Source organism: Callionymus lyra, chromosome 12 (assembly GCF_982586985.1).
Source record: "Callionymus lyra chromosome 12, fCalLyr1.hap1.1, whole genome shotgun sequence".
Classification (NCBI taxonomy): domain Eukaryota; kingdom Metazoa; phylum Chordata; class Actinopteri; order Syngnathiformes; family Callionymidae; genus Callionymus; species Callionymus lyra.
In genome coordinates this window covers 86,778-112,500 of record NC_141829.1, presented here as the reverse complement: position 1 = coordinate 112,500, position 25,723 = coordinate 86,778, and the positions used below count along the sequence as shown (strand labels likewise).

The window sequence follows — 25,723 nt, the reverse complement described above, 5'->3', positions numbered from 1 at the left end:
TGGTGAGATGTACCTGATCTCCAGAATGCCTGAAGCTCCTGCACACGGAAGCTCAATGTTGACGTGTTGAGATGAGGTCGTGCACGTGTTGAGATGAGGTCGTGCACGTGTTGAGATGAGGTCGTGCACGTGTGACACACACATGGACGAAGACAACAGGGTTTGTTGAACAAGTTGATGATTGTTTGTTGCAGATAAACTCGTGTGACCTTCAAGTTCATAAAGACTTGTTGCTCCTTCTTGGTTGTTGTGTTGAAGTGTTAGATGTGTGTTTGCGTTTGAATCAGCTCTAGACGTGCACGTACGTGCACACTTCATGTTCGCTGCGAGCATCTGTGTTTGTTGTGATGCTTCACAGCGAACGTTCACAGCATCAAACTGTTGAGTCGCGATCGTCGTCAACACGGTTCACTCAACAACTCTTCCTCGCTCGCTGCAGTCGATCTGTGTTTATCTTGATCTGTGTTTATCTTGATCTGTGTTTATCTTGATCTGTTTTATCTTGATCTGTGTTTATCTTGATCTGTTTTATCTTGATCTGTGTTTATCTTGATCTGTGTTTATCTCGATCTGTGTTTATCTTGATCTGTTTTATCTTGATCTGTGTTTATCTTGATCTGTTTTATCTTGATCTGTGTTTATCTTGATCTGTTTTATCTTGATCTGTGTTTATCTTGATCTGTTTTATCTTGATCTGTGTTTATCTTGATCTGTTTTATCTTGATCTGTGTTTATCTTGATCTGTTTTATCTTGATCTGTGTTTATCTCGATCTGTGTTTATCTTGATCTGTTTTATCTTGATCTGTGTTTATCTCAATCTGTGTTTATCTTGATCTGTGTTTATCTTGATCTGTTTTATCTTGATCTGTGTTTATCTTGATCTGTGTTTATCTTGATCTGTGTTTATCTTGATCTGTTTTATCTTGATCTGTGTTTATCTTGATCTGTGTTCATCTTGTTCTGTGTTTATCTTGTTCTGTGTTTATCTCAGTCTGTGTTTATCTTGATCTGTGTTTATCTTGTTCTGTGTTTATCTTCTGTGTTTATCTTGATCTGTGTTTATCTTGATCTGTGTTTATCTTGATCTGTGTTTATCTTGTTCTGTGTTTATCTTGATCTGTGTTTATCTTGATCTGTTTTATCTTGATCTGTGTTCATCTTGATCTGTGTTTATCTCGATCTGTGTTTATCTCGATCTGTTTTATCTTGATCTGTGTTTATCTTGATCTGTGTTTATCTTGATCTGTGTTTATCTTGTTCTGTGTTTATCTTGTTCTGTGTTTATCTTGATCTGTTTTATCTTGATCTGTGTTTATCTTGATCTGTGTTTATCTCGATCTGTGTTTATCTTGATCTGTGTTTATCTTGATCTGTGTTTATCTTGATCTGTGTTTATCTCGATCTGTGTTTATCTTGATCTGTGTTTATCTTGATCTGTGTATATCTTGTTCTGTGTTTATCTTGATCTGTGTTTATCTTGATCTGTGTTTATCTTGATCTGTGTTTATCTTGTTCTGTGTTTATCTTGATCTGTGTTTATCTCGATCTGTGTTTATCTTGATCTGTGTTTATCTTGATCTGTTTTATCTTGATCTGTGTTTATCTCGATCTGTGTTTATCTTGATCTGTGTTTATCTCGATCTGTGTTTATCTTGATCTGTGTTTATCTCGATCTGTGTTTATCTTGATCTGTGTTTATCTCGATCTGTGTTTATCTTGATCTGTGTTTATCTTGATCTGTGTTTATCTTGAAGGCTCTGATCACGATTCAATGGTTTCATTCACTAAAATCTTCTTCTCACAAAAACAAATCAATAAATACTTTGATTTATAGAATTTTTAGTTGCTTTTCTAAAACAATTGTGTTGAAACGTTGACACTCGTCAGGAGATACAGAAATATTTTTGAAGAGAAATATTACTTTATAAAGTTGCTCTGAAATCTGGACAAACGAGAGGTTACGAGAGTCCATTATGACGTAATAATGGCTTCACTCCTCCAGCTGTAATCACACCCAGCTTTGTTTATACATCAAGTCCCTTGGAGACCATTGATGACGCATTGTGACAAACCTCCATGATTGACCAATCACAGCAGAGTGGGCGTGGTCAATGATCTCCTGAACTTAAAAATACTTTCTTTCTGAATCAGTTGAAGTGACTTCAGTGAATATTTCTTTGTTGAGATATATTTGTTATATTTAAGAGCAATTGTGTTGTTATTGTTGTGTTGTTCAAGTGTCGCACGATGATGTTACGACAGGTGTGTGGTTGAAATGACCCCTGGAAGGTCAAGATCAATCCAGTGTCACAGGTCAAGGTCAGAGAGCAGGAGAGAAACTCTGTGGAGAGAAAGAACCAAAAGACAAGGTTTGCTATTTTGAGACGAATCCACTGAGAAATGTTTTCACTTTGACATAAAACTCTGAGTCGTCGTCGCTTCACATGTCAGGCGTGAAGTGAAGGAAAATGTCGGTGAAATGACGACTTGACAGACGAACACAATTATTTTGAATCTCTGCACATTCTTTCTCTTTTGTTTGGCTTCAAACATCTTCAAACATCTTCACTATCTTTGACTTTTAGGACTCGTGGATCAGATCTTTGACCGAAGAGACTTTTACGTCAACAAATGTTTCGTCAGATTTAATACGTCAAAGTGAAAACATGATTAGATCAGAAAGAATCATCGGATGAAACTTTGTCGTCAACTACACTCAGTTGTGTAGCTGCACTGAAATACCAACCTGTGTTTTGAAGAGTTTTTCCTGGTGTGTTTGTGACGGAGCTGCTGACCTTCAGTCCTTCAAACGATCACACGTGTTATGTAACCACACTGAGCTCCACTGATGCTGCAGAGGAACATCAGGTAAACAACAGAATCATGTGTTTCCAGGTCTTCAGTTGATGTTGAATCTCTTCAACTGTCAGTGAAGATAATACACTTTTAGACCCTCGAGGTGAACAGATACATTTAATACATCAATCAAATATTGCATTTACTCAACATGCAAAGTTCATTCTCAGGTCAATACAAACTATTTGCTCCTCAGGTACAGTATTTGTAAGTTGTAGGAAAACCTTGTGTTTGTGTCCTTGACTTGATGATGTCATCAGACTGGGTCGACCTGGAGTCGACTGTTTCTGCCAACATGAAGGTGGCGCCGCCGTTCTTCAGCTGCAGTTTCTCATCAACGAGGTACGATTGTTTTGTTTCTTAATGTTGTTCAAGTCAAACACTGTAGTATCTTCGTCTGGTGCAGGTTTGTCTCCAACAAGAAAACTTAAACGATCGTTCGTCAGCTCGACTCACACCTTCAGATGATTTATCTTTAATAGTTTCGTGCTTTACTTACATATAACATCATATTATTAAATACTCATATTTACTGACCTTGACTGTCAGAACCTGTCTTTTAAATCAAAACCAAACCATTTATATACAAAATAGTTGAGTTTTATTTACTTTGACTTGCACTAAAGAAATTCTTATTTTTCCTCTTCTTTCAGCCTAAATGTTGGAGGAACCAAATAATTGGTCAGGAACTGTTTATACAACAAATATTCCTGATTGTCCTCGAGTTCTGTCTGATTGTCACGCGACGCTTTCATCTTAAAGAGAAACTCGTGATGAATATGAAGGTTGGCGTAAATGCTGTCGCTCACATGGTAGTTTAAACTCACTGAACACGTGACTGAACACGTGACTGAACACGTGACTGAACACGTGACTGAACACGTGACTGAACACGTGACTGAACACGTGACTGAACACGTCACTGAACACGTCACTGAACACGTCACTGAACACGTCACTGAACACGTGACTGAACACGTCACTGAACACGTCACTGAACACGTCACTGAACACCTCACTGAACACCTCACTGAACACGTGACTGAACACGTGACTGAACACGTGACTGAACACCTCACTGAACACGTGACTGAACACGTGACTGAACACCTCACTGAACACCTCACTGAACACCTCACTGAACACCTCACTGAACACCTCACTGAACACCTCACTGAACACGTCACTGAACACGTCACTGAACACCTCACTGAACACCTCACTGAACACCTCACTGAACACCTCACTGAACACCTCACTGAACACCTCACTGAACACCTCACTGAACACCTCACTGAACACGTGACTGAACACGTGACTGAACACGTGACTGAACACGTGACTGAACACGTGACTGAACACGTGACTGAACACGTGACTGAACACGTGACTGAACACGTGACTGAACACATGACTGAACACGTCACTGAACACATCACTGAACACGTCACTGAACACGTCACTGAACACGTCACTGAACACGTCACTGAACACGTCACTGAACACGTCACTGAACACGTCACTGAACACGTCACTGAACACGTCACTGAACACGTCACTGAACACGTCACTGAACACGTCACTGAACACGTGACTGAACACGTGACTGAACACGTCACTGAACACGTCACTGAACACGTCACTGAACACGTCACTGAACACCTCACTGACCACCTCACTGACCACGTCACTGAACACGTCACTGAACACGTCACTGAACACGTCACTGAACACCTCACTGAACACCTCACTGAACACCTCACTGAACACCTCACTGAACACCTCACTGAACACCTCACTGAACACCTCACTGAACACCTCACTGAACACCTCACTGAACACCTCACTGAACACCTCACTGAACACCTCACTGAACACGTCACTGAACACCTCGCTGAACACCTCACTGAACACCACACTGAACACCCCACTGAACACCTCACTGAACACCTCACTGAACACCTCACTGAACACCTCACTGAACACCTCACTGAACACCTCACTGAACACCTCACTGAACACCTCACTGAACACCTCACTGAACACGTCACTGAACACCTCACTGAACACCTCACTGAACACCTCACTGAACACCTCACTGAACACCTCACTGAACACCTCACTGAACACCTCACTGAACACCTCACTGAACACCTCACTGAACACCTCACTGAACACCTCACTGAACACGTCACTGAACACGTCACTGAACACCTCACTGAACACCTCACTGAACACCTCACTGAACACCTCACTGAACACGTCACTGAACACGTCACTGAACACCTCACTGAACACCTCACTGAACACCTCACTGAACACCTCACTGAACACCTCACTGAACACCTCACTGAACACCTCACTGAACACCTCACTGAACACCTCACTGAACACCTCACTGAACACCTCACTGAAACTTCTGGACAGTCTGGCAGCTTCTTGAAAATCAAAGATTTTAGACGCAGATTGTTAGCAGTTGAAACATAAGCCTCGTTCTTCCTGTCATGAAACAAACGGATCGTTGGTTCAACAAACGTGCAAACCTTCTATTGTCTCCCACGTCAAGTGTCCAGATGTCAACGGCCTCTCATGGGATTCCGTCAGTGGGTTTTATCTCGTCCTCTAATGGCTAATGTGTTGTGTTCAGAGCCTCTTGACATCCTCCATGAAGAAGCTCTCGAGCCTCTGCAGTCATTTTCCTCCTACATCAGCCTCACAGCCGCTGCCTTTATATCCAGATTTATTCCAGTGAAGCTGGTCGAACGAGCTACTAATAGAAATATAAATGAGCTTGTTTTTTTCTTTTCTGAATCCATTATTTCCCTCCATGAATGATCAATGACACGAGACTGATGAGGGTCTTACATGTGGGTGTTCGATGGGTTCTGCTCAAGAGTTGGTGACGAGTGGGTTTCAAGTATTTGAAACATGTTTCCTTATGTTCTGAATCTTTGTATTCACACACTCCAGGCCACATGAAACCACGAAACAACTCTTATAACTTTTAATGAGGGCGAGTCGAGGTGAAGAAAGTGCAGCTGGTTCGCCTCAAAGATTAGTCTGAGAAGGAATAAGATCCTGGTTCAGCAATAATTCAGTATATTTGAAGGATCTTAGACGAGGATTCAAGGCTTCAATTATGATTCTCTACCATTTAAACGACCAGACTATGAAAACCAAAAAACATTTTTCAATCAGACAAATGCAGAAAAGACTTTCATGTTAAAGGACTGAGTTGAGTTCAAGTAAATACTTCCAACAGTGATGGAACTATTGGTGACAAAGTATTTTGTGAAAGAAAATCCAGATCAAACTCTAGAACAACACTTTTAAGTGATCTTGTTCTGTGTCACACAAACCATGTCTTTTATATTTTTCTGACTAAAACATCAAATAAACATGTCTTTACTGCTTTTAAAGCTAAAACAGTGGTAGGTTGAGGTGATTCAGTGACTTAAGAATGTTTAGAATTGTTCTTGTTTTCTACACATGAAGTGTTTGATCCTCAGAAAAGTATTTGATAATGAAGTCATGCTTATGTTTATATTTCATTCAACAATAATAATTGAAAGATGTAATTATAGATTAAACTCTAACATCTCCGGTTCATGACGTGTTTACCTTCCAAGCTATTCTTGCGTCACAACGCCATCATCTGCTCAAGACCTTGGCTCCTGAGGGAGCTTGACTGTCTGTGATGTCAACAAACACTGTCAGCAATAGTCCAAACATTCAAATACAATTTTGTCAACAAAAATGAAATGTTTGAAAGTCTATCTTGTGAAAACACGACAGAAACCTTGACCTTCTGACCTCACAGGGCGCTCTGGTCACGGCCTGTGCTGACGACTCGCTACACCTGTGGAACCTGCGTCAGAGGCGGCCGGCCATCTTGCATTCACTCAAGTTCAACAGAGAAAGGTATGTTTCAAGTAAGATTCTAAGATACAACCATGAGTTGCTTCCTTCCTTCACATAGTTTCTATGTATTCTACCTTTTAACTTCATCGATGATACGATGAGTCTTTATCAAGAGTCCAGTTCACTTCAGTGTCCTGAGCTCAGTATGGACAGAAAATACCTTTAGGGTCACATGGTCTTGTGGACGCCCCAATTCCTACAGGAACAAAAGAGGAAGGTCTTTATTGTATGCTGAGCAAAGTTCAGTGTCAGGACTGGAATGAAGTTGTGAAGAAGGTCATTAAAATAAGAAGACATGTTCTATTGACTCTCTAGACTGACATGTTCTATTGACTCTCTAGACTGACATGTTCTATTGACTCTCTAGTCTGACATGTTCTATTGACTCTCTAGTCTGACATGTTCTATTGACTCTCTAGTCTGACATGTTCTGTCAACTCTCTAGAGTGACATGTTCTGTCGACTCTCTAGTCTGACATGTTCTATTGACTCTCTAGTCTGACATGTTCTATTGACTCTCTAGTCTGACATGTTCTATTGACTCTCTAGACTGACATGTTCTATTGACTCTCTAGTCTGACATGTTCTGTCGACTCTCTAGTCTGACATGTTCTGTCGACTCTCTAGACTGACATGTTCTGTCGACTCTCTAGTCTGACATGTTCTATTGACTCTCTGGTCTGACATGTTCTATTGACTCTCTAGACTGACATGTTCTATTGACTCTCTAGTCTGACATGTTCTATTGACTCTCTAGTCTGACATGTTCTGTCGACTCTCTAGTCTGACATGTTCTATTGACTCTCTAGACTGACATGTTCTGTCGACTCTCTAGTCTGACATGTTCTGTCGACTCTCTGGTCTGACATGTTCTGTCAACTCTCTAGTCTGACATGTTCTATTGACTCTCTAGTCTGACATGTTCTATTGACTCTCTAGTCTGACATGTTCTGTCGACTCTCTAGTCTGACATGTTCTGTCGACTCTCTAGACTGACATGTTCTGTCGACTCTCTAGTCTGACATGTTCTATTGACTCTCTGGTCTGACATGTTCTATTGACTCTCTAGACTGACATGTTCTATTGACTCTCTAGTCTGACATGTTCTATTGACTCTCTAGTCTGACATGTTCTGTCGACTCTCTAGTCTGACATGTTCTATTGACTCTCTAGACTGACATGTTCTGTCGACTCTCTAGTCTGACATGTTCTGTCGACTCTCTGGTCTGACATGTTCTGTCAACTCTCTAGTCTGACATGTTCTATTGACTCTCTAGTCTGACATGTTCTATTGACTCTCTAGTCTGACATGTTCTGTCGACTCTCTAGTCTGACATGTTCTGTCGACTCTCTAGTCTGACATGTTCTGTCGACTCTCTAGTCTGACATGTTCTGTCGACTCTCTAGTCTGACATGTTCTGTCGACTCTCTAGTCTGACATGTTCTGTCGACTCTCTGGTCTGACATGTTCTGTCAACTCTCTAGTCTGACATGTTCTATTGACTCTCTAGTCTGACATGTTCTGTCGACTCTCTGGTCTGACATGTTCTATTGACTCTCTAGTCTGACATGTTCTGTCAACTCTCTAGTCTGACATGTTCTATTGACTCTCTAGTCTGACATGTTCTGTCAACTCTCTAGTCTGACATGTTCTATTGACTCTCTAGTCTGACATGTTCTGTCGACTCTCTGGTCTGACATGTTCTGTCAACTCTCTAGTCTGACATGTTCTATTGACTCTCTAGACTGACATGTTCTATCGACTCTCTAGTCTGACATGTTCTGTCGACTCTCTGGTCTGACATGTTCTGTCAACTCTCTAGTCTGACATGTTCTGTCAACTCTCTAGTCTGACATGTTCTATTGACTCTCTAGACTGACATGTTCTGTCGACTCTCTAGTCTGACATGTTCTGTCGACTCTCTGGTCTGACATGTTCTGTCAACTCTCTAGTCTGACATGTTCTGTCAACTCTCTAGTCTGACATGTTCTATTGACTCTCTAGACTGACATGTTCTGTCGACTCTCTAGTCTGACATGTTCTGTCGACTCTCTGGTCTGACATGTTCTGTCAACTCTCTAGTCTGACATGTTCTGTCGACTCTCTAGTCTGACATGTTCTATTGACTCTCTAGACTGACATGTTCTGTCGACTCTCTGGTCTGACATGTTCTGTCAACTCTCTAGTCTGACATGTTCTATTGACTCTCTAGTCTGACATGTTCTGTCGACTCTCTAGTCTGACATGTTCTATTGACTCTCTAGTCTGACATATTCTGTCGACTCTCTAGTCTGACATGTTCTGTCAACTCTCTAGCCTGACATGTTCTATTGACTCTCTAGTCTGACATGTTCTATTGACTCTCTAGTCTGACATGTTCTATTGACTCTCTAGTCTGACATGTTCTGTCGACTCTCTAGTCTGACATGTTCTGTCGACTCTCTAGTCTGACATGTTCTGTCGACTCTCTAGTCTGACATGTTCTGTCAACTCTCTAGTCTGACATGTTCTATTGACTCTCTAGTCTGACATGTTCTATTGACTCTCTAGACTGACATGTTCTGTCGACTCTCTAGTCTGACATGTTCTGTCGACTCTCTGGTCTGACATGTTCTGTCAACTCTCTAGTCTGACATGTTCTATTGACTCTCTAGTCTGACATGTTCTGTCGACTCTCTAGTCTGACATGTTCTATTGACTCTCTAGTCTGACATGTTCTGTCGACTCTCTAGTCTGACATGTTCTATTGACTCTCTAGTCTGACATGTTCTGTCGACTCTCTAGTCTGACATGTTCTGTCGACTCTCTAGTCTGACATGTTCTATTGACTCTCTAGTCTGACATGTTCTATTGACTCTCTAGTCTGACATGTTCTGTCGACTCTCTAGTCTGACATGTTCTGTCGACTCTCTAGTCTGACATGTTCTGTCGACTCTCTAGTCTGACATGTTCTATTGACTCTCTAGTCTGACATGTTCTGTCGACTCTCTAGTCTGACATGTTCTGTCGACTCTCTGGTCAGAACAGTCAGGAAACAACATGTGGACAAATGGTATGAATAAGATGTGATATGAAGATATGATTTACACACGAAATGACCTCAAATATTGATCATCGATGTTTGACAGAATTCCTGAAAGGGTGAGAAAAACAGAAATATTTGATTAAAGTGACCCTTTGTTAAAATGTTCACTAGCAGAAGGTAGTTTTTATGAAAAAGTTTTTCATGAAAATGTGAGAGAAAATAAAAAGTATAAAAACAAACATTCTAAATAGTGGTAACAACCTTCAAAATCAGAGAAGTTTCAGTGAGAAGGAAGTCAAGGTCACAGCACCAATGAGGTTCACATGGGAGTGTATTTAATGCAGTTCTACCATCAACTATAAACACAGTTCTACCATTAGTACTGAAGATTTTCACTTCGACAGTACTTCAGTTTTCTGGCACTGATCCAACATGTGAAGTCTTTTCATAAAAACTTACCTTGAAAAGCGAGATAAAGCGATAGAAAGAGTTAATGTTGGTTCGACTTCTAAGAGTTCCAGCGACAAGTTCTCATGAACTGAAAAATTAGTTTACATTCATGTGTAATAAAGCATTTGATTTGTATCTTCATTGGAATAAAGTTATAATTGTAAATACAATATGTCAGAGAAAACACAGCTTCAGTTCTACGTCACTCTACCATTGATTCTTGAGGATACGAAGCGTCTTCATGAGTCTTCAGCGGAGACACCGACCCTTGACCTCCTGAGGCTCAAGCACCGACAATTATCACTTTAACACCCGCTGAGAAAACCCAGAGAAACCGAACAATCTCTCGAGACATTTGAGGCAATTATTTAGAAGAAACTGCCAATCATGTGGTGTTCGCCATTATTAGCCGTCGCTGCTGAAGGAAGAGACAAAGATGACACCCGTCTAGAAATACTATCTCCTGCTCGTTTACACCTGATGTTCTCGTCCAACTGTCGGCTCTTCAGGAGTCAAACTCTTTGTTGCTCAACTTTGAGAGAAAAAGTGAAAAACTTTGAAACTGTTTGAAAAAAAAAACAACCCTATAAGTTCTTCATCAGTGTGTGTGTGTGTGTGTGTGTGTGCATGAGTGTGTGTGTGTGCGTGTGTGTGTGTGTGTGTGTGTGTGTATGTGTGTGTGTGTGTGTGTGTGTGTGTGTGTGTGGGTGTGTGTGTGTGTGTGTGTATGTGTGTGTGTGTGTGTGTGTGTATGTGTGTCAATGTCAGTGTGAGTGTGAGTGTGAGTGTGAGTGTGAGCGTGTGCGTGTGCGTGTGCGTGTGCGTGTGCGTGTGCGTGTGCGTGTGCGTGTGTGTGTGTGTGTGTGTGTGTGTGTGTGTGTGTGTGTGTGTGTGTGTGTGTGTCAGTCTCAGTTTTACAAAGAAAAATAAATTTTATCGTCTGTTTTACTTGTGTTTCTCTCTCTCGCTCCACAGGATCACCTTCTGTCATCTTCCCTTCCAGAGTAAATGGCTGTATGTGGGAACCGAGCGCGGAAACACACACATCGTCAACATCGAGTCCTTCGTCTTGTCTGGATACGTCATTATGTGGAACAAGGCCATTGAACTGTGAGTCAATTCCTCCAAATATCGTAACTGAACTAAACTGAGAAGCTTTTTTTCTTTTTAAAGCTTTTATATTTAGACTTTTTCTTGAATATTTTCCATGAACAAGTAAAGAAGAGTTGAATCAGTTGAACCAGGTTAACCAGGTTAACCAGGTTAACCCAGTAGAGATGATGAGGATCATCATCAGGACACGACTGTCAAACATCTAATGAGCAGCAAATAAACATGTAATTGTCATTTTTTTGACAGATGATGAAAAAATACACACAAGGAAATTATTGTTTAAAAAAAAAGGGAAATGACTTGACATTTCAATGTGACTTTGACTTTAGTGTATTTAGTAATAAACACATGAGTTTTCATGTGATTCGTTTGAAAATCATTTGTTGCAGTTTTGAAAAGGAAATGTTTACCTGATAATGATCAACATGGTTTCATAAAGAAAAGCAAACCCAGCAGTTTCAGTTTCACAGCCGTTCAAACGACACGTTTATTAAAGGACAACACAGTATTTACATACTTTCATACAATACTTCATTTTGATGTAATACACTCAAAGCTCCACTTCATCCTCACTGCAGTCGTCACGCGTCGCTCAGCTGTCAAATAAAACACTCCCACCTTAAGTTTAAAAGGTGCCCCGGCTACTGCCTGTTCACAAATGTCATCCTCACACATAAAGTAAATGATTCAAAGTTTGATCTTTCTTTTTTGCCAAACATTTCTGTGCGACGAGATCAGAAATACAAACAAACGTGTTTGAAATACATTCAATAAACCTCATCATTCTTCAAGTGCAACAAACAAGTCCATGATCTTGTGTTTTTCAACAGCACCTGTTAACGTAATGCTAGGACGACTGCTAACTGCCTGTTTTGTCAGTTATTATCTGAACATTTCTTTCTTCCTGTTTCTCTTCTCAGATCCACTAAAACCCACCCAGGACCTGTGGTTCATCTGAGCGACAGCCCCAAAGATGAAGGCAAGGTCTGTAGGAACATCAAGCTCTTCTCAAGTTTTCATTCCTGCTCGTCCACATGTTGCTCGATAAGATTCTTGGGTTCCTCCTCACATGAGTGAAGCTCTGGGCGACAGCGCCGTCACATTGGGGGTTCAGTCAGAGGTCGTTGATGGACGTATTGATCGTACCATGGATTCACCGCCTGTGGGTGAAACCAGACTTGACAAGCTGTGAGGACAAGAACACAAGAGCGAGGTTCCAGACGTCTCTGGCTGTGAGACGTAACGATCCGTGAGGCACTTTTAAATAAAAGAGGTTTTTACAACAATCACAGCTTTTATCGATCGGCTTGTTTATCCTGAACGAAGAAATATGGCTCAGAAAGATGAGTCTGTAAGAACAAGTGCTGCCAACAAAAGAGATTCTTCGAGTCGGTTCATGAGAATCATTGAAGACACCCATGGATTGAAGATGATTTAACTTGATGTCATTTAGAAGAGCAGACGACGCTTTCACACTCGTGAGAACAACATGGTTTTTTGTCTCATGATCAGTTGCAACCACTCACTCAAGGTCTTGAATAATAAATGCCTGGATTGTTTCTTTACACATCGTCAATCAATCAAGCGACATGGTGGCCTTGAATCCTCCATATTTCTTCCGGATCTATTCCTTCAATAACCTCCTCACTCGTTGAGGCTGTTCCACCATCTTGGATTCTTTCATGACGCAGACTTTTGAATTGTTTTGCACCAAGTTTATTGGGATTTATTATCAAAATAGAAGGAGTGTGTCATCCTTCTCTTCATCCTGTCCTCCTTCTCTTCTTCCTGTCATCCTTCTCTTGTTCCTGTCCTCCTTCTAAAACGGTTTTTCTGCAGCAACGACTCCCAGATCGTATTGAACTCTTGGCTCAGTCAGTTTGAAATAATTACAGTCTGACTTCAAAACGTCAAAAAGTCATTTAGTTAATTGAATTCTGCACTTTCTCCATCCAACCTCTGATACTTCTGACGTCTGCAGGCCTCAGGATCAAATAAATGTCTCTTCAAAACAAAATCATCATTTTAATATTGAAACTCACCAGACAATACATTGTGTCTTGGATAAAACATCAGATACACAGTTGTATGAACGACTGTGTTTTATTTTGTTTAAGATCATAAACTCTTTCATTTCTCCTTCTGGATGAATCTCTTCTCACAGCTTCTGATCGGCTTCGAGAGCGGGACCATCGTCCAGTGGGACCTCCGGGCCAAGAAGGCCGACTTCAGGATCTACTATGATGAGGTGAGTCTTTGATTCTTACACACCTGTGATTCTTACACACCTGTGATTCTTACACACCTGAGATTCTTACACACCTGAGATTCTTACACACCTGTGATTCTTACACACTTGAGATTCTTACACACCTGTGATTCTTACACACCTGAGATTCTTACACACCTGAGATTCTTACACACCTGTGATTCTTACACACCTGAGATTCTTACACACCTGAGATTCTTACACACCTGTGATTCTTACACACCTGTGATTCTTACACACCTGTGATTCTTACACACCTGAGATTCTTACACACCTGTGATTCTTACACACCTGAGATTCTTACACACCTGAGATTCTTACACACCTGTGATTCTTACACACCTGAGATTCTTACACACCTGAGATTCTTACACACCTGTGATTCTTACACACCTGAGATTCTTACACACCTGAGATTCTTACACACCTGTGATTCTTACACACCTGTGATTCTTACACACCTGAGATTCTTACACACCTGTGATTCTTACACACCTGTGATTCTTACACACCTGAGATTCTTACACACCTGTGATTCTTACACACCTGAGATTCTTACACACCTGAGATTCTTACACACCTGTGATTCTTACACACCTGAGATTCTTACACACCTGTGATTCTTACACACCTGTGATTCTTACACACCTGAGATTCTTACACACCTGTAGCTCCGCAGCAATTTCTAAAATTGCTGGCTATTGGTAAAAAACAATTTCCCAAAGGAGACCTCCTGAGGGATCAATAAAGTTTTACCTTACCTTACCTTACCTTACCTTACACACCTGTGATTCTTACACACCTGAGATTCTTACACACCTGTGAATCTTACACACCTGAGATTCTTACACACCTGTGATTCTTACACACCTGTGATTCTTACACACCTGAGATTCTTACACACCTGAGATTCTTACACACCTGTGATTCTTACACACCTGAGATTCTTACACACCTGAGATTCTTACACACCTGTGATTCTTACACACTTGAGATTCTTACACACCTGTGATTCTTACACACCTGAGATTCTTACACACCTGAGATTCTTACACACCTGTGATTCTTACACACCTGAGATTCTTACACACCTGAGATTCTTACACACCTGTGATTCTTACACACCTGAGATTCTTACACACCTGTGATTCTTACACACCTGAGATTCTTACACACCTGAGATTCTTACACACCTGTGATTCTTACACACCTGAGATTCTTACACACCTGAGATTCTTTCACACCTGAGATTCTTACACACCTGTGATTCTTACACACCTGAGATTCTTACACACCTGAGATTCTTACACACCTGTGATTCTTACACACCTGAGATTCTTACACACCTGTGATTCTTACACACCTGAGATTCTTACACACCTGAGATTCTTACACACCTGTGATTCTTACACACCTGAGATTCTTACACACCTGAGATTCTTTCACACCTGAGATTCTTACACACCTGTGATTCTTACACACCTGAGATTCTTACACACCTGTGATTCTTACACACTTGAGATTCTTACACACCTGTGATTCTTACACACCTGAGATTCTTACACACCTGAGATTCTTACACACCTGAGATTCTTACACACCTGAGATTCTTACACACCTGTGATTCTTACACACCTGAGATTCTTACACACCTGAGATTCTTACACACCTGAGATTCTTACACACCTGTGATTCTTACACACCTGTGATTCTTACACACCTGAGATTCTTACACACCTGTGATTCTTACACACCTGTGATTCTTAGACACCTGAGATTCTTACACACCTGTGAATCTTACACACCTGAGATTCTTACACACCTGTGATTCTTACACACCTGTGATTCTTACACACCTGTGATTCTTACACACCTGAGATTCTTACACACCTGTGATTCTTACACACCTGTGATTCTTACACACCTGAGATTCTTACACACCTGAGATTCTTACACACCTGTGATTCTTACACACCTGAGATTCTTACACACCTGAGATTCTTACACACCTGTGATTCTTACACACTTGAGATTCTTACACACCTGTGATTCTTACACACCTGAGATTCTTACACACCTGAGATTCTTACACACCTGTGATTCTTACACACCTGAGATTCTTACACACCTGAGATTCTTACACACCTGTGATTCTTACACACCTGAGATTCTTACACACCTGTGATTCTTACACACCTGAGATTCTTACACACCTGAGATTCTTACACACCTGTGATTCTTACACACCTGAGATTCTTACACACCTGAGATTCTTTCACACCTGAGATTCTTACACACCTGTGATTCTTACACACCTGAGATTCTTACACACCTGAGATTCTTACACACCTGAGAGTTTTCTTTAGATGATGCGACGACTGATCTCATCAAACAAAAGACTTTTGTGTCTTTTATTGCTTTTCTCCGTTCATAGTATTTGAAGAATGTTCACAAGCTGCTGATCAACACTGTGTGTGAAGGTCAGTGTGTTGCATTGTGGGAAAGTTCAGGTAATAATCTGAACCTCGCAGGACTTATGGAGCTGCACCTCACGAGTCTGAGGAGACTTTGTCTCTGATGTTCAACGAGGTTGTTTGTTTTTACGCTTAAGAAGATGTGAAGTCATGGAATGAGCTGAACTTGATCCAACGCTGGTCTGAACATCTTTCCTGGTACGATTGATGGAAATGTTCACTTCCTGTCTACGATCATCAGGTTCATGGAAATAATTGCAGCAGAATCACAGACACTGAAGTGTCTTGTCGAGACCTGAGGTCATGAACCTCACCTGAGGTCATGAACCTCACCTGAGGTCATGAACCTCACCTTAGGTCATGAACTTCACCTGAGCTCATGAACTTCACCTGAGGTCATGAACTTCACCTGAGGTCATGAACTTCACCTGAGGTCATGAACTTCACCTGAGGTCATGAACCTCACCTGAGGTCATGAACTTCACCTGAGGTCATGAACTTCACCTGAGGTCATGAACTTCACCTGAGGTCATGAACTTCACCTGAGGTCATGAACCTCACCTGAGGTCATGAACTTCACCTGAGGTCATGAACTTCACCTGAGGTCATGAACTTCACCTGAGGTCATTAACTTCACCTGAGGTCATGAACTTCACCTGAGGTCATGAACCTCACCTGAGGTCATGAACTTCACCTGAGGTCATGAACTTCACCTGAGGTCATGAACTTCACCTGAGGTCATGACCTTCACCTGAGGTCATGAACTTCACCTGAGGTCATGAACTTCACCTGAGGTCATGAACCTTAAATACGAAACATGATTATAATAACAAAGAATGTGTCATGAAGTTGTAATATCACTGTAACTACATCATTAAATCCATCTGGAATGATTCACTAATGAAGCAGTTTATTCCAAACTTGAGTAGCATTGAAACTTGTGTCTGGATCATAAGTTGAGTATAAAACAGTAAAAAGTATTTAAAAGTTGATCTTGTTCTTACTCAAGTATTTCTCATCCATGGGAAGGTTGTGTTTTTGTTTGTGTTTTTGTAGGAAAAGACTTGTTGGTAACATTGACTCATTTCATTCTAAGTTAGACGTTTACTGGTGTTTTCATCTTGAAGGTAAGAAAAGACGTGGAAATATTCAAACATTATCATTCAAACATCGTTGCTTGAATTAAGAAACATGTTAAACATTAGACTTGAAATAGTTGATCAGATGTTCCATCACATCTTTGAAAGATGACGTCATGCTTCCTGTCATGGCTCTCAGGCCATCCACTCGGTGAGCTGGCATCACGAAGGGAAGCAGTTCATGTGCAGCCACTCTGACGGAAGCCTGACTCTCTGGAGCCTCAGAAACACCTTGAAGCCTTTCCAGCTCACGGTTCCTCACGGTGAGTCCAGAAGGTTTGATGAAGACGTTAGTGTTTCACTTTCTACTGCCATTCTTCAGAGCTGACAAATGAAATGATTGACACATGTTTCATTTTGAGTAATGTGAAGACAAAATGCTATTTATTTCACAATCAAATATTTGTAACTCTAAGCAAGATTTATAAACACATGAACAAACACTTTGATAGATTCTCAGGACACAGTTGTGAACAAAACAATAAATCAGTTCAAGGAGACGTAAGAAGTCGTTCAAGTCAAAGGTCAACGAAGGACGATCCAGACTCTGTATTAAAACCCACTTGACGCACATTTGTAAATTTGAAACTCAGGGAAAATCCAGAAAGACGGGAGGAAGGAGTCGTGTAAGCCGATCCTGAAGGTGGAATACAAGACCACCAGGAGCAGGTTTGACCTTCAGAATCTCAGCTCAATAGATGTTTTGGACAAAAGACTTTTTGATGTTTCAAACATCGGATATTTGGCTTTTACTCCGTTCAAGCGAGCCTTTCGTGATTTTCTCCGGCGGTCTGTCGTACGACAAGGCGGGAAGACGACCGACATTAACCATCATGCACGGCAAAGCAGTCGCAGTGCTGGAGATGGACTTTCCTATCGTTGAGTTCATGGTTGTTTGTGAGACGCCGTACAACAACGGTGAGTCACATCCAACACATCCAACACACATCCAACACACATCCAACACACAACGATCACACATCCATCACACATCCATCACACATCCATCACACATCCAACACATCCAACACACATCCAACACACATCCAACACACAACGATCACACATCCATCACACATCCATCACACATCCATCACACATCCAACACATCCAACACATCCATCACACATCCAACACACATCCATCACACATCCATCACACATCCATCACACATCCAACACACATCCAACACACATCCAACACACTTCCAACACACATCCAACACACATCCATCACACATCCATCACACATCCATCACACATCCATCACACATCCATCACACATCCAACACACATCCATCACACATCCAACACACATCCAACACACATCCAACACACATCCATCACACATCCATCACACATCCAACACACATCCAACACACATCCAACACACATCCAACACACAACGATCACACATCCATCACACATCCATCACACATCCATCACACATCCAACACACATCCATCACACATCCAACACATCCAACACACATCCAACACACATCCAACACACAACGATCACACATCCATCACACATCCATCACACATCCATCACACATCCAACACATCCAACACATCCATCACACATCCAACACACATCCATCACACATCCATCACACATCCATCACACATCCAACACACATCCAACACACATCCAACACACATCCAACACACATCCAACACACATCCATCACACATCCATCACACATCCATCACACATCCATCACACATCCATCACACATCCAACACACATCCATCACACATCCAACACACATCCAACACACATCCAACACACATCCATCACACATCCATCACACATCCAACACACATCCAACACACATCCAACACACATCCAACACACAACGATCACACATCCATCACACATCCATCACACATCCATCACACATCCAACACACATCCATCACACATCCAACACACATCCATCACACATCCAACACACATCCATCACACATCCAACACACATCCATCACACATCCATCACACATCCATCACACATCCAACACACATCCATCACACATCCAACACATATCCATCACACATCCAACACACATCCATCACACATCCATCACACATCCAACACACATCCATCACACATCCAACACACATCCATCACACATCCAACACACATCCATCACACATCCAACACACATCCATCACACATCCATCACACATCCATCACACATCCAACACACATCCATCACACATCCAACACACATCCATCACACATCCAACACACATCCAACACACATCCATCACACATCCATCACACATCCAACACACATCCAACACATCCAACACACATCCAACACACATCCAACACACATCCAACACACATCCAACACACATCCAACACACATCCATCACACATCCAACACACATCCATCACACATCCATCACACATCCAACACATCCAACACACATCCAACACACATCCAACACATCCAACACACATCCATCACACATCCATCACACATCCATCACACATCCAACACACATCCAACACACATCCATCACACATCCAACACACATCCAACACATCCAACACACATCCATCACACATCCATCACACATCCATCACACATCCAACACACATCCATCACACATCCATCACACATCCAACACACATCCATCACACATCCAACACATCCAACACACATCCAACACACATCCAACACACATCCATCACACATCCATCACACAACCATCACACATCCATCACACATCCATCACACATCCATCACACATCCAACACACATCCATCACACAACGATCACACATCCATCACACATCCATCACACAACGATCACACATCCATCACACATCCAACACACATCCAACACACATCCATCACACATCCAACACACATCCAACACACATCCATCACACATCCATCACACATCTAACACACATCCATCACACATCCAACACATCCAACACACATCCATCACACATCCATCACACATCCATCACACATCCATCACACAACGATCACACATCCATCACACATCCATCACACAACGATCACACATCCAACACACATCCATCACACATCCATCACACATCCATCACACATCCAACACACATCCATCACACATCCATCACACATCCAACACATATCCAACACACATCCAACACATCCAACACACATCCATCACACATCCATCACACATCCATCACACATCCAACACACATCCAACACACATCCATCACACATCCAACACACATCCAACACATCCAACACACATCCATCACACATCCATCACACATCCATCACACATCCAACACACATCCATCACACATCCATCACACATCCAACACACATCCATCACACATCCAACACATCCAACACACATCCAACACACATCCAACACACATCCATCACACATCCATCACACAACCATCACACATCCATCACACATCCATCACACATCCATCACACATCCAACACACATCCATCACACAACGATCACACATCCATCACACATCCATCACACAACGATCACACATCCATCACACATCCAACACACATCCAACACACATCCATCACACATCCAACACACATCCAACACACATCCATCACACATCCATCACACATCTAACACACATCCATCACACATCCAACACATCCAACACACATCCATCACACATCCATCACACATCCATCACACATCCATCACACAACGATCACACATCCATCACACATCCATCACACAACGATCACACATCCAACACACATCCATCACACATCCATCACACATCCAACACATATCCAACACACATCCAACACATCCAACACACATCCATCACACATCCATCACACATCCATCACACATCCAACACACATCCAACACACATCCATCACACATCCAACACACATCCAACACATCCAACACACATCCATCACACATCCATCACACATCCATCACACATCCAACACACATCCATCACACATCCATCACACATCCAACACACATCCATCACACATCCAACACATCCAAAACACATCCATCACACATCATTTTGAACTTTTTAAATGTTGAAATTTACACACAGAGAAGAAATATGAAGATATATAACATAGTTCATGGATCTACACAACACTATGTCATTCATGTTGAATACATTAGTTATTGTGTATATATTGTATACAGTGTTTCTTGTTTTCCAAAAATAATCATTATAATTATAATAATATTGAATTATAATTGTATAAGTTTTAATATTTTAAAACTGCCTTATTATCAAATTGAAAGTTTATAATAATATTTTATACTATGGATATTTGAACCAAATGAATATAACATGAAATAATGAGAAAATAATTTAAACTTTATTTTTAATAAAACTTTTTGTATTTGCATTTTTATTTCATTTTTATATTTATTTCACTTTCTTAGTTTGGCTTCACGGACACGAGTTTATAACAGAACTCATTGACTTCTGATCCTTGTGTTCTGTAGAAGTCCAGGATCCGTACGCGGTTGTGGTTCTTCTGGAGAAGGATCTGATCGTCGTGGATCTGACTCAGAGCAAGTAGGTGTTTGATGGAGATCAGTGTGTGCTTCACACGTGTTCAACACAAATGATGTTCATGTTTTAAATGAACTATAACTTCACTCAAGAATTCTGATTCATCCTCAGTTTCCCTGTGTTTGAAAACCCGTATCCCATGGACATCCACGAGTCTCCAGTCACCTGCACGGCATACTTCGCTGACTGTCCTCCAGACATCATCCCTCTGCTCTACTCCACTGGAGCCAAACACAAGAAAACTGGCTACAGTCAAAAGGCAGGTTTGACATGTGTTGATGTGTGATCACTTGAACTCAATTTGTGTGTTTGTGATTCTCACAGGAGTGGCCTGTGACTGGAGGCATGTGGACTTTGGGCTCAAACACCTACCCTGAGATTATTGTCACCGGGTACGTTACATCTGAGGAAATCTAATTTCTTTGAGGAGCTGTTCAGACGGATTAATGAAGTCTAATAAAGTCTAATAAAGTCTAATAAAGTTAATCTTATCGAAGATAAGCCAATTCATGCGTCTTTAAATGTTTAGACTAAGACGCCACACAAATGGATGGATGGATGGATGGATGGATGGATGGATGGATGGATGGATGGATGGATGGATGGATGGATGGATGGTCGATGGATGGATGGATGATGGATGATGGATGATGGATGGATGGATGGATGGATGGATGGAGTAATGGAGTAATGGATGGATGGAGTGATAGATGGATGGATGGATGCAGTAATGGATGGATGGATGGATGGGTGGATGGATGCAGTGATGTCAACTCTTAACTGAGATTGTGACATGTTGGTCATTCAAGGTCATTCTTCAACAATTAGTTTTCATTTCAATTATTTTTCCGAGAGATATTTCAAATATATTTTCCTTAAAACGAATCAAAAGTATTTTGTTTTTGTATTTGCAGACATGCTGACGGATCAATAAAGTTCTGGGACGCGTCTGCAAGTAAGTCTTTGTTACTTTGATCCTACATTAATAGTTTCATTTTATATTTATTTGCATGATTTGAAGTTTCTCGTCTTTATCTCCAACAGTCACTCTCCAGATGTTGTACAAGATCAAGACGTCGAAGGTGTTCGAGAAGCTCAAGCAGTGCGACGGCCGCTCCGTGGATCTAGTGGATGAAGATCCTTTTGCGGTTCAGATGGTCAGATGGTGTCCTCAGAGTCGAGTCTTCTGTGTGGTCGGGATCACGGCTCACGTCATCTTGTATCGCTTCAGCAAAAACGACGCCAACGCTCAGATCGTGGTGAGTGTTGAGCTCAGATCGTGGTGAGTGTTGAGCTCAGATCATGTTGAGTGTTGAGCTGAGATCGTGGTGAGTGTTGAGCTCAGATCGTGGTGAGTGTTGAGCTCAGATCATGTTGAGTGTTGAGCTCAGATCGTGGTGAGTGTTGAGCTCAGATCATGTTGAGTGTTGAGCTCAGATCGTGGTGAGTGTTGAGCTCAGATCGTGGTGAGTGTTGAGCTCAGATCATGTTGAGTGTTGAGCTCAGATCGTGGTGAGTGTTGAGCTCAGATCGTGGTGAGTGTTGAGCTCAGATCATGTTGAGTGTTGAGCTGAGATCGTGGTGAGTGTTGAGCTCAGATCGTGGTGAATGTTGAACTCAGATCGTGGTGAGTGTTGAGCTCAGATCATGGTGAGTGTTGAGCTCAGATCATGTTGAGTGTTGAGCTCAGATCGTGGTGAGTGTTGAGCTCAGATCATGTTGAGTGTTGAGCTCAGATCGTGGTGAGTGTTGAGCTCAGATCGTGGTGAGTGTTGAGCTCAGATCGTGGTGAGTGTTGAGCTCAGATCGTGGTGAGTGTTGAGCTCAGATCATGTTGAGTGTTGAGCTGAGATCGTGGTGAGTGTTGAGCTCAGATCGTGGTGAATGTTGAACTCAGATCGTGGTGAGTGTTGAGCTCAGATCATGGTGAGTGTTGAGCTCAGATCATGTTGAGTGTTGAGCTCAGATCATGTTGAGTGTTGAGCTCAGATCGTGGTGAGTGTTGAGCTCAGATCATGTTGAGTGTTGAGCTCAGATCGTGGTGAGTGTTGAGCTCAGATCGTGGTGAGTGTTGAGCTCAGATCGTGGTGAGTGTTGAGCTCAGATCTAGTGAGTGTTGAGCTCAGATCATGTTGAGTGTTGAGCTCAGATCATGTTGAGTGTTGAGCTCAGATCGTGGTGAGTGTTGAGCTCAGATCGTGGTGAGTGTTGAGCTCAGATCATGGTGAGTGTTGAGCTCAGATCATGTTGAGTGTTGAGCTCAGATCATGTTGAGTGTTGAGCTCAGATCGTGGTGAGTGTTGAGCTCAGATCATGTTGAGTGTTGAGCTCAGATCGTGGTGAGTGTTGAGCTCAGATCGTGGTGAGTGTTGAGCTCAGATCGTGGTGAGTGTTGAGCTCAGATCTAGTGAGTGTTGAGCTCAGATCATGTTGAGTGTTGAGCTCAGATCATGTTGAGTGTTGAGCTCAGATCGTGGTGAGTGTTGAGCTCAGATCGTGGTGAGTGTTGAGCTCAGATCGTGGTGAATGTTGAGCTCAGATCTAGTGAGTGTTGAACTCAGATCATGTTGAGTGTTGAGCTCAGATCATGTTGAGTGTTGAGCTCAGATCATGTTGAGTGTTGAGCTCAGATTGTGGTGAGTGTTGAGCTCAGATCATGGTGAGTGTTGAGCTCAGATCATGTTGAGTGTTGAGCTCAGATCGTGGTGAGTGTTGAGCTCAGATCGTGGTGAGTGTTGAGCTCATATCATGGTGAGTGTTGAGCTCAGATCATGTTGAGTGTTGAGCTCAGATCGTGGTGAGTGTTTAGCTCAGATCATGGTGAGCTCAGATCGTGGTAAGTGTTGAGCTCAGATCATGTTGAGTGTTGAGCTCAGATCATGTTGAGTGTTGAGCTCAGATCGTGGTGAGTGTTGTGCTCAGATCATGTTGAGTGTTGAGCTCAGATCATGTTGAGTGTTGAGCTCAGATCATGTTGAGTGTTGAGCTCAGATCATGTTGAGAGTTGAGCTAAGATCGTGGTGAGTGTTGAGCTCAGATCGTGGTGAGTGTTGAGCTCAGATCATGTTGAGTGTTGAGCTCAGATCGTGGTGAGTGTTGAGCTCAGATCATGTTGAGTGTTAAGCTCAGATCATGTTGAGAGTTGAGCTCAGACCAGCGACACCAGGACCGACTTCTTTTGTCTTTCACAGTCACTGGAGGTGCGTCTACCCTGCGAGTCCGAAGACGTCCTGACACCTTCAGAGAACGAAAACAATCCTTGCTTCTCCGACCCTGGAGCCAACTCTCCTCACCTGCAGAGTCCGGGAACACCTGAGGGCGTCAGAGACTGTGTCCCGTCGCTCAAGTACCGTAGATTTATCTTCCTCTGTCGTCACTTGAACATGTCGTTACTAAGTCAATTCAAATGTTGTGTTTTCTTTTGCACACTCGCGTATTCCAGCGTAAATAAACTTGTTTATTGGTTCCTCCTGTGCTTCAGGGTGAAGGAGCGAGTGGGTCGAGTGTCTCCAGGATACCAGGCACAGCTGGTGGTTCAGGTTCTGGGGACGGACGGAGAATCTCCTCAACAAATCACCAGCGTAGACATGAACTCAGCGTTCGGCCTGTGAGTTGAAATGATGAAGATGTTTGAGTCGCTGATGAAGATCAAACTATTCTTAACATCACATGTTTGTGTTTGTTTAATCACATGTATGTGTTTGTTTAATCACATGTTTGTGTTTGTTTAATCACATGTATGTGTTTGTTTAATCACATGTATGTGTTTGTTTAATCACATGTATGTGTTTGTTTAATCACATGTATGTGTTTGTTTAATCACATGTATGTGTTTGTTTAATCACATGTACGTGTTTGTTTAATCACATGTTTGTGTTTGTTTAATCACATGTATGTGTTTGTTTAATCACATGTATGTGTTTGT

General features: G+C 41.9%; 1 protein-coding gene across 11 annotated transcripts in view; it reads left to right on the top strand.

The window, feature by feature from the left end:
- stxbp5l (syntaxin binding protein 5L) overlaps positions 1-25,723 on the top strand; it is an 81,398-nt gene that overhangs the window by 25,871 nt on the left and 29,804 nt on the right. For all 11 annotated transcript variants that reach the window (XM_087804739.1, XM_087804737.1, XM_087804733.1 and 8 more), the window contains exons 3-17: positions 3,118-3,199; positions 6,678-6,778; positions 11,230-11,364; positions 12,288-12,351; positions 13,532-13,615; positions 17,389-17,512; positions 17,843-17,918; positions 18,013-18,167; positions 21,729-21,801; positions 21,910-22,057; positions 22,123-22,190; positions 22,713-22,753; positions 22,843-23,057; positions 24,990-25,144; positions 25,280-25,405. In XM_087804739.1, coding sequence (XP_087660865.1) covers positions 3,118-3,199; positions 6,678-6,778; positions 11,230-11,364; positions 12,288-12,351; positions 13,532-13,615; positions 17,389-17,512; positions 17,843-17,918; positions 18,013-18,167; positions 21,729-21,801; positions 21,910-22,057; positions 22,123-22,190; positions 22,713-22,753; positions 22,843-23,057; positions 24,990-25,144; positions 25,280-25,405 — 1,647 coding nt within the window. The remainder of the gene's footprint in view (positions 1-3,117; positions 3,200-6,677; positions 6,779-11,229; positions 11,365-12,287; positions 12,352-13,531; positions 13,616-17,388; positions 17,513-17,842; positions 17,919-18,012; positions 18,168-21,728; positions 21,802-21,909; positions 22,058-22,122; positions 22,191-22,712; positions 22,754-22,842; positions 23,058-24,989; positions 25,145-25,279; positions 25,406-25,723) is intronic.